The sequence below is a fragment of the Oncorhynchus mykiss genome, chromosome 11, assembly GCF_013265735.2.
Source record: "Oncorhynchus mykiss isolate Arlee chromosome 11, USDA_OmykA_1.1, whole genome shotgun sequence".
Lineage (NCBI taxonomy): Eukaryota > Metazoa > Chordata > Actinopteri > Salmoniformes > Salmonidae > Oncorhynchus > Oncorhynchus mykiss.
In genome coordinates, this window is record NC_048575.1 from 82,393,843 (window position 1) to 82,406,950 (window position 13,108).

Sequence of the window (13,108 nt, forward strand, 5' to 3'; positions counted from 1 at the left end):
ATGATATATTATCACCAGTAATTTTATATAATGATATATTATCACCAGTAGTTTATATAATGATATATTATCACCAGTAGTTTATATAATGATGTATTATCACCAGTAGTTTATATAATGATGTATTATATAATGATATATTATCACCAGTAGTTTATATAATGATATATTATCACCAGTAGTTTATATAATGATATATTATCACCAGTAGTTTATATATTGATATATTATCACCAGTAGTTTATATAATGATATATTATCACCAGTAGTTTATATAATGATATATTATCACCAGTAGTTTATATAATGATATATTATCACCAGTAGTTTATATAATGATGTATTATCACCAGTAGTTTATATAATGATATATTATCACCAGTAGTTTATATAATGATGTATTATCACCAGTAGTTTATATAATGATATATTATCACCAGTAGTTTATATAATGATATATTATCACCAGTAGTTTATATAATGATATATTATCACCAGTAGTTTATATAATGATATATTATCACCAGTAGTTTATATAATGATATATTATCACCAGTAGTTTATATAATGATGTATTATATAATGATATATTATCACCAGTAGTTTATATAATGATATATTATCACCAGTAGTTTATATAATTATATATTATCACCAGTAGTTTATATAATGATATATTATCACCAGTAGTTTATATAATGATATATAATCACCAGTAGTTTATATAATGATATATTATCACCAGTAGTTTATATAATGATATATTATCACCAGTAGTTTATATAATGATATATTATCACCAGTAGTTTATATAATGATGTATTATATAATGATGTATTATCACCAGTAGTTTATATAATGATATATTATCACCAGTAGTTTATATAATGATATATTATCACCAGTAGTTTATATAATGATGTATTATCACCAGTAGTTTATATAATGATGTATTATCACCAGTAGTTTATATATTGATGTATTATATAATGATATATTATCACCAGTAGTTTATATAATGATGTATTATCACCAGTAGTTTATATAATGATATATTATCACCAGTAGTTTATATAATGATATATTATCACCAGTAGTTTATATAATGATATATTATCACCAGTAGTTTATATAATGATATATTATCACCAGTAGTTTATATAATGATATATTATCACCAGTAGTTTATATAATGATATATTATCACCAGTAGTTTATATAATGATATATTATCACCAGTAGTTTATATAATGATGTATTATCACCAGTAGTTTATATAATGATGTATTATCACCTGTAGTTTATATATTGATATATTATCACCAGTAGTTTATATAATGATATATTATCACCAGTAGTTTATATAATGATGTATTATCACCAGTAGTTTATATAATGATGTATTATATAATGATGTATTATCACCAGTAGTTTATATAATGATATATTATCACCAGTAGTTTATATAATGATATATTATCACCAGTAGTTTATATAATGATATATAATCACCAGTAGTTTATATAATGATATATTATCACCAGTAGTTTATATAATGATATATAATCACCAGTAGTTTATATAATGATATATTATCACCAGTAGTTTATATAATTATGTATTATATAATGATATATTATCACCAGTAGTTTATATAATGATGTATTATCACCAGTAGTTTATATAATGATGTATTATCACCAGTAGTTTATATAATGATATATTATCACCAGTAGTTTATATAATGATGTATTATCACCAGTAGTTTATATAATGATGTATTATCACCAGTAGTTTATATAATGATGTATTATCACCAGTAGTTTATATAATGATATATTATCACCAGTAGTTTATATAATGATATATTATCACCAGTAGTTTATATAATGATATATTATCACCAGTAGTTTATATAATGATATATAATCACCAGTAGTTTATATAATGATGTATTATCACCAGTAGTTTATATAATGATGTATTATCACCAGTAGTTTATATAATGATATATAATCACCAGTAGTTTATATAATGATATATTATCACCAGTAGTTTATATAATGATATATTATCACCAGTAGTTTATATAATGATATATTATCACCAGTAGTTTATATAATGATGTATTATATAATGATGTATTATCACCAGTAGTTTATACGTCACGATTTGATGAGTTTCACCTGTCCTTGTGATTGTCTCCACCCCTCCTGGTGTCGCTTATTTTCTCCAACCCGTCTATAGGTTTTGTTGCTTAACAACCAACCTGTGTATAAGTTTTGTGAAGAGAAGAGACCCTGAGAGTATTGTGAGTGATGAGACACACACCCTGGGAGCATTGGGGTATTACTAAGCACCTGTCCAGTCCTGTCCTGTCCTGTCGAAGGTGTTGTGTTGTGAATGATGACAGGTAGGTAGGCGGTCGCCTGAGGACAGTGAGCCTGTCAAGGAGAGACTTGTCTGGGCTAGTTCTCTCCCAACACGCTCTGCCAACCCTAACCCAACAGTTAGCCCTCCCCTCTCCCAATGCTAACACAAAGGTTAGCCCTCTCCTCTCCCAACGCTAACCCAACAGTTAGCCCTCTCCTCTCCCAATGCTAACCCAAAGGTTAGCCCTCTCCTCTCCCAACGCTAACCCAGCAGCTAGTCCTCTCCCAACGCTAACCCAGCAGTTAGTCCTCTCCCAACGCTAACCCAGCAGTTAGTCCTCTCCCAACGCTAACCCAGCAGTTAGTCCTCTCCCAATGCTAACCCAGCAGTTAGTCCTCTCCTCTCCCAACGCTAACCCAGCAGTTAGTCCTCCCCTCTCCCTACGCTAACCCAGCAGTTAGTCATCTCCTCTCCCAACGCTAACCCAGCAGTTAGTCCTCTCCCAACGCTAACCCAGCAGTTAGTCCTCTCCCAACGCTAACCCAGCAGTTAGTCCTCTCCCAACGCTAACCCAGCAGTTAGTCCTCTCCCAACGCTAACCCAGAAGTTAGTCCTCTCCTCTCCCTACGCTAACCCAGCAGTTAGTCATCTCCTCTCCCAACGCTAACCCAACAGTTAGTCCTCCCCTCTCCCTACGCTAACCCAACAGTTAGTCCTCTCCTCTCCCTACGCTAACCCAACAGTTAGTCCTCCCCTCTCCCTACGCTAACCCAACAGTTAGTCCTCTCCTCTCACTACGCTAACCCAACAGTTAGTCCTCTCCTCTCCCTACGCTAACCCAACAGTTAGTCCTCTCCTCTCCCAACGCTAACCCAACAGTTAGTCCTCTCCTCTCCCAACGCTAACCCAACAGTTAGTCCTCTCCTCTCCCAACGCTAACCCAACAGTTAGTCTTCTCCTCTCCCAACGCTAACCCAACAGTTAGTCCTCTCCTCTCCCTACGCTAACCCAATAGTTAGTCCTCTCCTCTCCCTACGCTAACCACACAGTTAGTCCTCTCCTCTACCAAACCTTTAATTCAAACAACATCATAACAGCTAGCCCTCTCCTAGTACTGAATGGTGTTAACCTAACATCGGAAGAGTCTGACACCAAAACAACAGACGTAAGTCCTGAAGGATGTTTACCTAAGGATTGGAACAGACCACTTGACTAGTTGGACCCGGGCTTCGCATCGCAACACAGGCTTCCGACATGTCCGACATATCACAGTCAGTCAGTCATATCCCTGTGTGTCTCCCAGTGAGATCCCACGCTGTCTTGCTGTTTCCTCAGACAGTTCTTATAAAACACTAATTACCACTGTAGGTAGTCTGTTTTCTCAGCTAATGTTACTACCCCTAACAGGGAAGAGATCTGTTAATGTTACCCCTAACAGGGAAGAGATCTGCTAATGTTACCCCTAACAGGGAAGAGATACACTAATGTTACCCCTAACAGGGAAGAGATACACTAATGTTACCCCTAACAGGGAAGAGATTAGCTAATGTTACCCCTAAACGGGAAGAGATTAGCTAATGTTACGCCTAACAGGGAAGAGATTAGCTAATGTTACCCCTAACATTGAAGAGATTAGCTAATGTTACGCCTAACAGGGAAGAGATTAACTAATGTTACCCCTAACAGGGAAGAGATTAGCTAATGTTACCCCTAACAGGGAAGAGATTAGCTAATGTTACCCCTAACAGGGAAGAGATTAGCTAATGTTACCCCTAACAGGGAAGAGATTAGCTAATGTTACCCCGAACAGGGAAGAGATTAGCTAATGTTACCCCTAACAGGGAAGAGATACGCTAATGTTACCGAACAGGGAAGAGATCTGCTAATGTTACCCCTAACAGGGAAGAGATTAGCTAATGTTACCCCTAACAGGGAAGAGATTAGCTAATGTTACCCTTAAAAAGGAAGATATTAGCTAATGTTACCGAACAGGGAAGAGATTAGCTAATGTTACCCTAACAGGGAAGAGATTAGCTAATGCTACCCCTAACAGGGAAGAGATCAGGTAATGTTACTACCCCTAACAGGGAAGAGATACACTAATGTTACCCCTAACAGGGAAAAGATACACTAATGTTACCCCTAACAGGGAAGAGATTAGCTAATGTTACCCCTAACAGGGAAGAGATCAGGTAATGTTACTACCCCTAACAGGGAAGAGATACACTAATGTTACCCCTAACAGGGAAAAGATACACTAATGTTACCCCTAACAGGGAAGAGAATAGATAATGTTACCCTTAAAAAGGAAGAGATTAGCTAATGTTACCGAACAGGGAAGAGATTAGCTAATGCTACCCATAACAGGGAAGAGAATAGATAATGTTACCCGTAAAAAGGAAGAGATTAGCTAATGATACCCCTAACAGGGAAGAGAATAGATAATGTTACCCTTAAAAAGGAAGAGATTAGCTAATGATACCCCTAACAGGGAAGAGATTAGCTAATGTTACCCCTAACAGGGAAGAGATCTGCTAATGTTACCCCTAACAGGGAAGAGATTAGCTAATGTTACCCCTAACAGGGAAGAGAATAGATAATGTTACCCTTAAAAAGGAAGAGATACACTAATGTTACCCCTAACAAGGAAGAGATTAGCTAATGTTACCCCTAACAGGGAAGAGATTAGCTAATGTTACCCCTAACAGGGAAGAGATTAGCTAATGTTACCCCTAACAGGGAAGAGATTAGCTAATGTTACCCCTAACAGGGAAGAGATTAGCTAATGTTACCCCTAACAGGGAAGAGATCTGCTAATGTTACCCCTAACAGGGACGAGATTAGCTAATGTTACCCCGAACAGGGAAGAAATTAGCTAATGTTACCCCTAACAAGGAAGAGATTAGATAATGTTACTCCTAACAGGGAAGAGATTAGATAATTTTACCTCTAACAGGGAAGAGATCTGCTAATGTTACCCCTAACAGGGAAGAGATTAGCTAATGTTACCCCTAACAGGGAAGAGATTAGCTAATGTTACCCCTAACAGGGAAGCGATACACTAATGTTACCCCTAACAGGGAAGAGATTAGCTAATGTTACCCCTAACAGGGAAGAGATTAGCTAATGTTACCCCTAACAGGGAAGAGATTAGCTAATATTACCCCTAACAGGGAAGAGATTAGCTAATGTTACCCCTAACAGGGACGAGATTAGCTAATGTTACCCCTAACAGGGAAGAGATTAGCTAATGTTACCCTAACAGGGAAGAGATTAGCTAATGTTACCCCTAACAGGGACGAGATTAGCTAATATTACCCCTAACAGGGAAGAGATTAGCTAATGTTACCCCTAACAGGGAAGAGATTAGCTAATGTTACCCCTAACAGGGAAGAGATTAGCTAATGTTACCCCTAACAGGGAAGAGATTAGCTAATGCTACCCCTAACAGGGAAGAGATCTGCTAATGCTACCCCTAACAGGGAAGAGATACGCTAATGTTACCCCTAACAGGGAAGAGATACGCTAATGTTACCCCTAACAGGGAAGATATTAGCTAATGTTACCCCTAACAGGGAAGAGATTAGCTAATGCTACCCCTAACAGGGAAGAGATTAGCTAATGATACCCCTAACAGGGAAGAGATACGCTAATGTTACCCCTAACAGGGAAGAGATTAGCTAATGTTACCCCTAACAGGGAAGAGATACGCTAATGTTACCCCTAACAGGGAAGAGATACGCTAATGTTACCCCTAACAGGGAAGAGATACGCTAATGTTACTACCCCTAACAGGGAAGAGATACGCTAATGTTAGGCCTACCCCTAATAGGAGAGAGTGTCTGGATCAACCAGAAGCGTCCCAACCAGGAACATCACCATCTGGTATGCAGGATGTTCAGGTGTATTGCCGCCAACCCAACACAACCTGATTCATACTAATATGATTAAAAGATACTAGTGTTAACGTAGCTTGCTGTAGTGTTATTTGTTTAGGATTGATCTCAATTGTCTGTGGTGAGGTTGGTCACTGTGGATGACTCATGAGTGTACTGTATATAGGGAGGTAGGATTTCTGGAGAGATTTTAAAGATTTGTCCAGTAAAGGTGACTGAACATGTGGAGATTTTTATGGAGATTTAGACAGATGGCCTGTATGGCCAGACTGTCTCATTTTTTCATTACTACTGTTTCTGTCCTCAGTTTGGTTCTCATGTCAGATGCTACACAGCTTTGGTATACTTTGGTACTTTCAAAAGGCTTCATCTTCAAGCTCTAATCCAGCCAGCCCTTTAAAACCAGAGGCCTTTGAGTTTAGAATGTTAGAGTGGGCAATCTGATCCTGAAAGGGCCTCAAGCCTAACCTCTGATTGACTAAACCACTGAAACATGGTAACATCTGCCTGACTCATTGGTTCAATCATTGGCACAAGGGAACCTATCCCTTCTGATTGGCTAAAACACTGACACATGGGAACATCTGCACTGGGCTGGAAACAAACTGGCTATTCTAAACCGTGGTAGGCCAGATTAACACAGAGCAGAGATGAGAGACTCTCTCAGGGTGAGTTACATCAGAAACATATGGAGACGAAGATCAAACTACGGCTCTCTTTCTTTACGAGACCGCTACATACTGTCTTCTTTCAGTGCTGATGAGAGGATGAGTGCAGGATGGTACATATATGTGCACATCACCAGTCCAAAGTTTTAGAACACCTACTCAGGCAAGGGTTTCTATATATTTATTTTGACTATTTTCTACATTGTAGAATAATGGTGAAGAGATCAAAACTATGAAATAACACATATCGAATCACGTAGTAAGCAAAAAAAAAATTAAACAAATTAAAATATGTGATATTTGAGATTCTTCAAAGTAGACACCCTTTGCCTTGATGACAGCTTTGCAAACTCTTGGCATTCTATTCCCAAAGTCTTGAAGGAGTTCCCACATATGCCGAGCACTTGTTGGCTGCTTTTCCTCCTCTGCGGTCTAACTCATCCAAAACTAGTCTCAATTGGGTTGAGGTCGAGTGATTGTGGAGGCCAGGTCATCTGATGCAGCACTCCATCACTCTCCTTCTTGGTCAAATAGTCCTTACACAGCCTGGAGGTGTGTTGAGTCATTGTCCTGTTGGAAAACACATCGTAGTCCCATTAAGCACAAACCAGATGGGACGGCGCATCGCTGCAGAATGCTGTGGTAGCCATGCTGGTTAAGTGTGACTTAAATTCTAAATAAATCACAGACAGTGACACCAAAGCACAGCACCCCCACACCCTCACACCTCCTCCTCCATGCTTCACAGTGGGAACCACACATGCAGAGATCATCTGTTCACCTACTCTGCGTCTCACAAAGACACAGCGGTTGGAACCACTAATCAAGAATTTGGACCAAAAGACAGATTTCTACCAGTCTAATGTCCATTACTCGTGTTTCTTGGCCCAAGCAAGTCTCTTATTATTGGTGTCCTTTAGTAGTGGTTTCTTTTCAGCAATTCGACCCTGAAGACCTGATTCACTCAGTCTCCTCTGAACAGTTGATGTTGAGATGTGTCTGTTACTTGAACTCTGTGAAGCATTTATTTGGGTTGCAATATGAGGTGCGGTTAACTAATGAATGTATCCACTGCAGCAGAGGTAACTCTGGGTCTTCCTTTCCTGTGACGGTCCTCATGAGAGACAGTTTCATCATAGCGCTTGATGGTTTTCGAGACTGCACTTGAAGAAACGTTCGAAGTTCATTACATTTTCTGGATTGACTGACCTTCATGTCTTAAAGTAAAGATGGACTGTCGTTTCTCTTTACTTATTTGAGCTGTTCTTGCCATAATATGGACTTGGTCTTTTACCAAATAGGGATATCTTCTGTATACCACCCCTACCTTGTTACAACACAACTGATTGGCTCAAACGCATTAAGGTGGAAAAAATTACACAAACGAACTTTTAACAAGGCACACATGTTCATTTAAATGCATTCCAGGTGACTACCTCATGAAGCTGGTTGAGAGAATGTTAAGAGTGTGCAAAGCTGACATCAAGGCAAGGGTGGCTACTTTGAAGAATCTCAAATATAAAATATATATTTTGATTTGTTTAACACTTTTTTGGTTACTACATGATTCTATATGTCTTATTTCATAGTTTCAATGTCTTCACTATTACTCTACAATGTAGAAAATCGTTTTTAAAAATAAGAAAAACCCTGGAATGAGTAGGTGTCCAAACTTTTGACTGGAATACATACTGTATCTATAACATACTGTGTCTTACCTGACAGGGGGTGTCACTGCTGAGAGAGTCTGTCTGTCTTACCTGACAGGAGGTGTCACTGCTGAGCGATTCTGTCTGTCTTACCTGACAGGAGGTATCACTGCTGAGAGAGTCTGTCTGTCTTACCTGACAGGGGGTGTCACTGCTGAGAGAGTCTGTCTGTCTTACCTGACAGGAGGTGTCACTGCTGAGCGATTCTGTCTGTCTTACCTGACAGGAGGTGTCACTGCTGAGCGATTCTGTCTGTCTTACCTGACAGGAGGTATCACTGCTAAGAGATTCTGTCTGTCTTACCTGACAGGAGGTGTCACTGCTGAGCGATTCTGTCTGTCTTACCTGACAGGAGGTGTCACTGCTGAGAGAATCTGTCTGTCTTACCTGACAGGAGGTGTCACTGCTGAGAGAGTCTGTCTGTCTTACCTGACAGGAGGTGTCACTGCTAAGAGATTCTGTCTGTCTTACCTGACAGGAGGTGTCACTGCTGAGAGAATCTGTCTGTCTTACCTAACAGGAGGTGTCACTGCTGAGAGATTCTGTCTGTCTTACCTGACAGGGGGTGTCACTGCTGAGCGATTCTGTCTGTCTTACCTGACAGGAGGCATCACTGCTGAGAGATTCTGTCTTGTGTTCTGACAGTCCTCTGTGGAAGCGATTCGGCAGGGTGGCGGTTCCTCGCCCGTTCTGCAGATGATGTGGGATCGCTAAAGGGGGTAGAACAGTCCTCGGTTCTCTTGGCTCCTCCTCTGGGGGCGTGTCCATGGAAGTTGTGCAGCTACTAGGCTCTGGGGGCGTGACCCTCGTGTCCAAGGAGATCGCAGAGTCTCCGTGGCCACGGTAACCGTTCTCCAGCGTTTCCCCACCTCCATCGTCCCAGCTGTCGTTCTTAGGGCCCAGCTCTTTACTATCACGATTGAACGTCGACCGGGCGATGATGCCAAACTTTCGCGTCCGTTTGCTGCCACCGGTCTGCGTCGGAAGGCTGTCAGGAGGCTCGGAGGACACGCTGCTCCTATGGTGCAGGGAGTTTCGGCCATCTTGGATGCCACCGCTGCCACCAGTGATGGTGGCATTGCCGTTTCCATTGCACGGAGGGAGAGGGGCTTTACGCTTGATCCTCCGGAGCATGATCAGGTAGATGCAGCCGCCATTCCAGCACTGGTCAGCCAGGTAACTGTAGAGGAGAGGAGAGGAGAGGAGAGGAGAGGAGAGGAGAGGAGAGGAGAGGAGAGGAGAGGAGAAAGAGCGAAAGCAGAGAGGAGAGAAAGAGAGAAAGAGAGAAAGAGGAGAGGAGAGGAGAGGAGAGGAGAGGAGAGGAGAGGAGAGGAGAGGAGAGGAGGAGAGAAAAGAGGAGAAGGAGAAGAGGAGAGAAAAGGGGAGAGGAGGGGGAGAGGAGAGGAGAGGCAAGGCGAGGAGAGGAGAGGAGAGGAGAGAGGAGAGAAAAGAGGAGAGGAGAGGAGAGGAGAGGAGAGGAGAGGAGGAGGAGAGGAGAGGAGAGGGAAAAGAGAAAAGAGGAGAGAAAAGAGGAGAGGAGAGGAGAGGGGAGAGGAGAGAAAAGAGAAAAGAGAAAAGAGGAGAGAAAAGAGGAGAGGAGAGGAGAGGAGAGGAGAGGAGAGGAGAGGAGGAAAGGAGATGGAGAGGAGAAGAGGAGAGGAGAAGACAAAATGAGATGTCAGAATGTGTGGGGACGGGAGTCTCCCAGTCACAGATAAACAGATGGAAAAACCAAAGGAGATGTCACATTTGAACTCCTTTTCTGATGAATTACGCCATTTGGAAATTAAAGGCATGAAAAAAACCTTCGGAAAAGACTGTATTGTAGCGGATTGAAATTCCTCAGAGCATATTAACAGTGTAAATCACCCCGTTGTCCTTCCTTCTAACTCTTAATCCTTCTTTGATATTTCTGACTGCAGCTCATTGCTAAGCAGACGCCATTTCAGTTTCAATGGCGCTTCAGATGTCATTTCAGGCAAAATTGTGTCTGTGAGTTAAGCAGGAAAAACATAATGCAGTATGCCAAAACATATACAAGTTCTAGACAAGTTCAGTGAGTGGAAAAGCCCACTCAGCCTAGGAATATAAACTGAAAAGATTCAGGATGGCAGGAAGACGTAGAAGTGAATAATGAATATCTGAACATATTCCTTCTTTCTCCTATATGTTGTTTACTATGGAATATAGTCTAACCTTGTCAAATTAAATCTACTTGCTACAGTAGTCTGGTTATGTTATGCTGGCTACAGTAGTCTGGTTACGTTATGCTGGCTACAGTAGTCTGGTTACGTTATGCTGGCTACAGTAGTCTGGTTATGTTATGCTGGCTACAGTAGTCTGGTTATGTTACGCTGGCTACAGTAGTCTGGTTATGTTATGCTGGCTACAGTAGTCTTGCTACAGTAGTCTGGTTATGTTACGCTGGCAACAGTAGTCTGGTTATGTTATGCTGGCTACAGTAGTCTGGTTATGTTATGCTGGCTACAGTAGTCTTGCTACAGTAGTCTGGTTATGTTATGCTGGCTACAGTAGTCTGGTTATGTTATGCTGGCGACAGTAGTCTTGCTACAGTAGTCTGGTTATGTTACGCTGGCAACAGTAGTCTGGTTATGTTATGCTGGCTACAGTAGTCTTGCTACAGTAGTCTGGTTATGTTATGCTGGCTACAGTAGTCTGGTTATGTTATGCTGGCTACAGTAGTCTGGTTATGTTACGCTGGCTTCAGTAGTCTTGCTACAGTAGTCTGGTTATGTTACGCTGGCTACAATAGTCTGGTTATGTTATGCTGGCTACAGTAGTCTGGTTATGTTACGCTGGCTACAGTAGTCTTGCTACAGTAGTCTGGTTATGTTACGCTGGCTACAGTAGTCTGGTTATGTTATGCTGGCTACAGTAGTCTGGTTATGTTATGCTGGCGACAGTAGTCTTGCTACAGTAGTCTGGTTATGTTACGCTGGCAACAGTAGTCTGGTTATGTTATGCTGGCTACAGTAGTCTTGCTACAGTAGTCTGGTTATGTTATGCTGGCTACAGTAGTCTGGTTATGTTATGCTGGCTACAGTAGTCTGGTTATGTTACGCTGGCTTCAGTAGTCTTGCTACAGTAGTCTGGTTATGTTACGCTGGCTACAATAGTCTGGTTATGTTATGCTGGCTACAGTAGTCTGGTTATGTTACGCTGGCTACAGTAGTCTTGCTACAGTAGTCTGGTTATGTTACGCTGGCTACAGTAGTCTGGTTATGTTATGCTGGCTACAGTAGTCTGGTAATGTTACGCTGGCTTCAGTAGTCTGGTTATGTTACGCTAGCTACAGTAGTCTGGTTATGTTACGCTAGCTACAGTAGTCTGGTTATGTCACGCTGGCTACAGTAGTCTGGTTATGTTATGCTGGCTACAGTAGTCTGGTTATGTTATGCTGGCTACAGTAGTCTGGTTATGTTATGCTGGCTACAGTAGTCTGGTTATGTTATGCTGGCTACAGTAGTCTTGCTACAGTAGTCTGGTTATGTTATGCTGGCTACAGTAGTCTGGTTATGTTATGCTGGCTACAGTAGTCTGGTTATGTTATGCTGGCTACAGTAGTCTTGCTACAGTAGTCTGGTTATGTTATGCTGGCTACAGTAGTCTGGTTATGTTATGCTGGCTACAGTAGTCTGGTTATGTTATGCTGGCTACAGTAGTCTTGCTACAGTAGTCTGGTTATGTTATGCTGGCTACAGTAGTCTGGTTATGTTACACTGGCTCCAGTAGTCTTGCTACAGTAGTCTGGTTATGTTATGCTGGCTACAGTAGTCTTGCTACAGTAGTCTGGTTATGTTATGCTGGCTACAGTAGTCTTGCTGCAGTAGTCTGGTTATGTTACACTGGCTACAGTAGTCTTGCTACAGTAGTCTGGTTATGTTATGATGGCTACAGTAGTCAGGTTATGTTATGCTGGCTACAGTAGTCTGGTTATGTTATGCTGGCTACAGTAGTCAGGTTATGTTACGCTGGCTACAGTAGTCTGGTTATATTATGCTGGCTACAGTAGTCTGGTTATGTTATGCTGGCTACAGTAGTCTGGTTATGTTACGCTGGCTACAGTAGTCTTGCTACAGTAGTCTGGTTATGTTACGCTGGCTACAGTAGTCAGGTTATGTTACGCTGGCTACAGTAGTCAGGTTATGATATGCTGGCTACAGTAGTCAGGTTATGTTATGCTGGCTACAGTAGTCTGGCTACAGTATTATTTTCCTGTGTTCCATCATAGAAAGAACTAATGACCTTTGACAATCACCTGGTTAACCAGGATCCTGCTGCGTCTGGGCAGGCTCTCGTGACTTCCTGCATAACTACAAACACTTCTGGCTGACTTTGAAAGGAATTTACATACGCGTGCGTGTGTGTGTGTGTGGGTCTTTATTTCAGCTACTCATTAACTTGATCAGGGGCGTGCGTGTTTAACTACACTGCATGATCG

The 13,108-nt window shown here is 41.2% G+C and overlaps 1 protein-coding gene across 2 annotated transcripts in view; it reads right to left on the bottom strand.

The window, feature by feature from the left end:
* Nucleotides 1-13,108, bottom strand: part of LOC110536484 (PDZ domain-containing protein 2) — a 264,553-nt gene that overhangs the window by 136,013 nt on the left and 115,432 nt on the right. For both annotated transcript variants that reach the window (XM_036936523.1, XM_036936524.1), the window contains one exon: nt 9,244-9,826. In XM_036936523.1, coding sequence (XP_036792418.1) covers nt 9,244-9,826 — 583 coding nt within the window. The remainder of the gene's footprint in view (nt 1-9,243; nt 9,827-13,108) is intronic.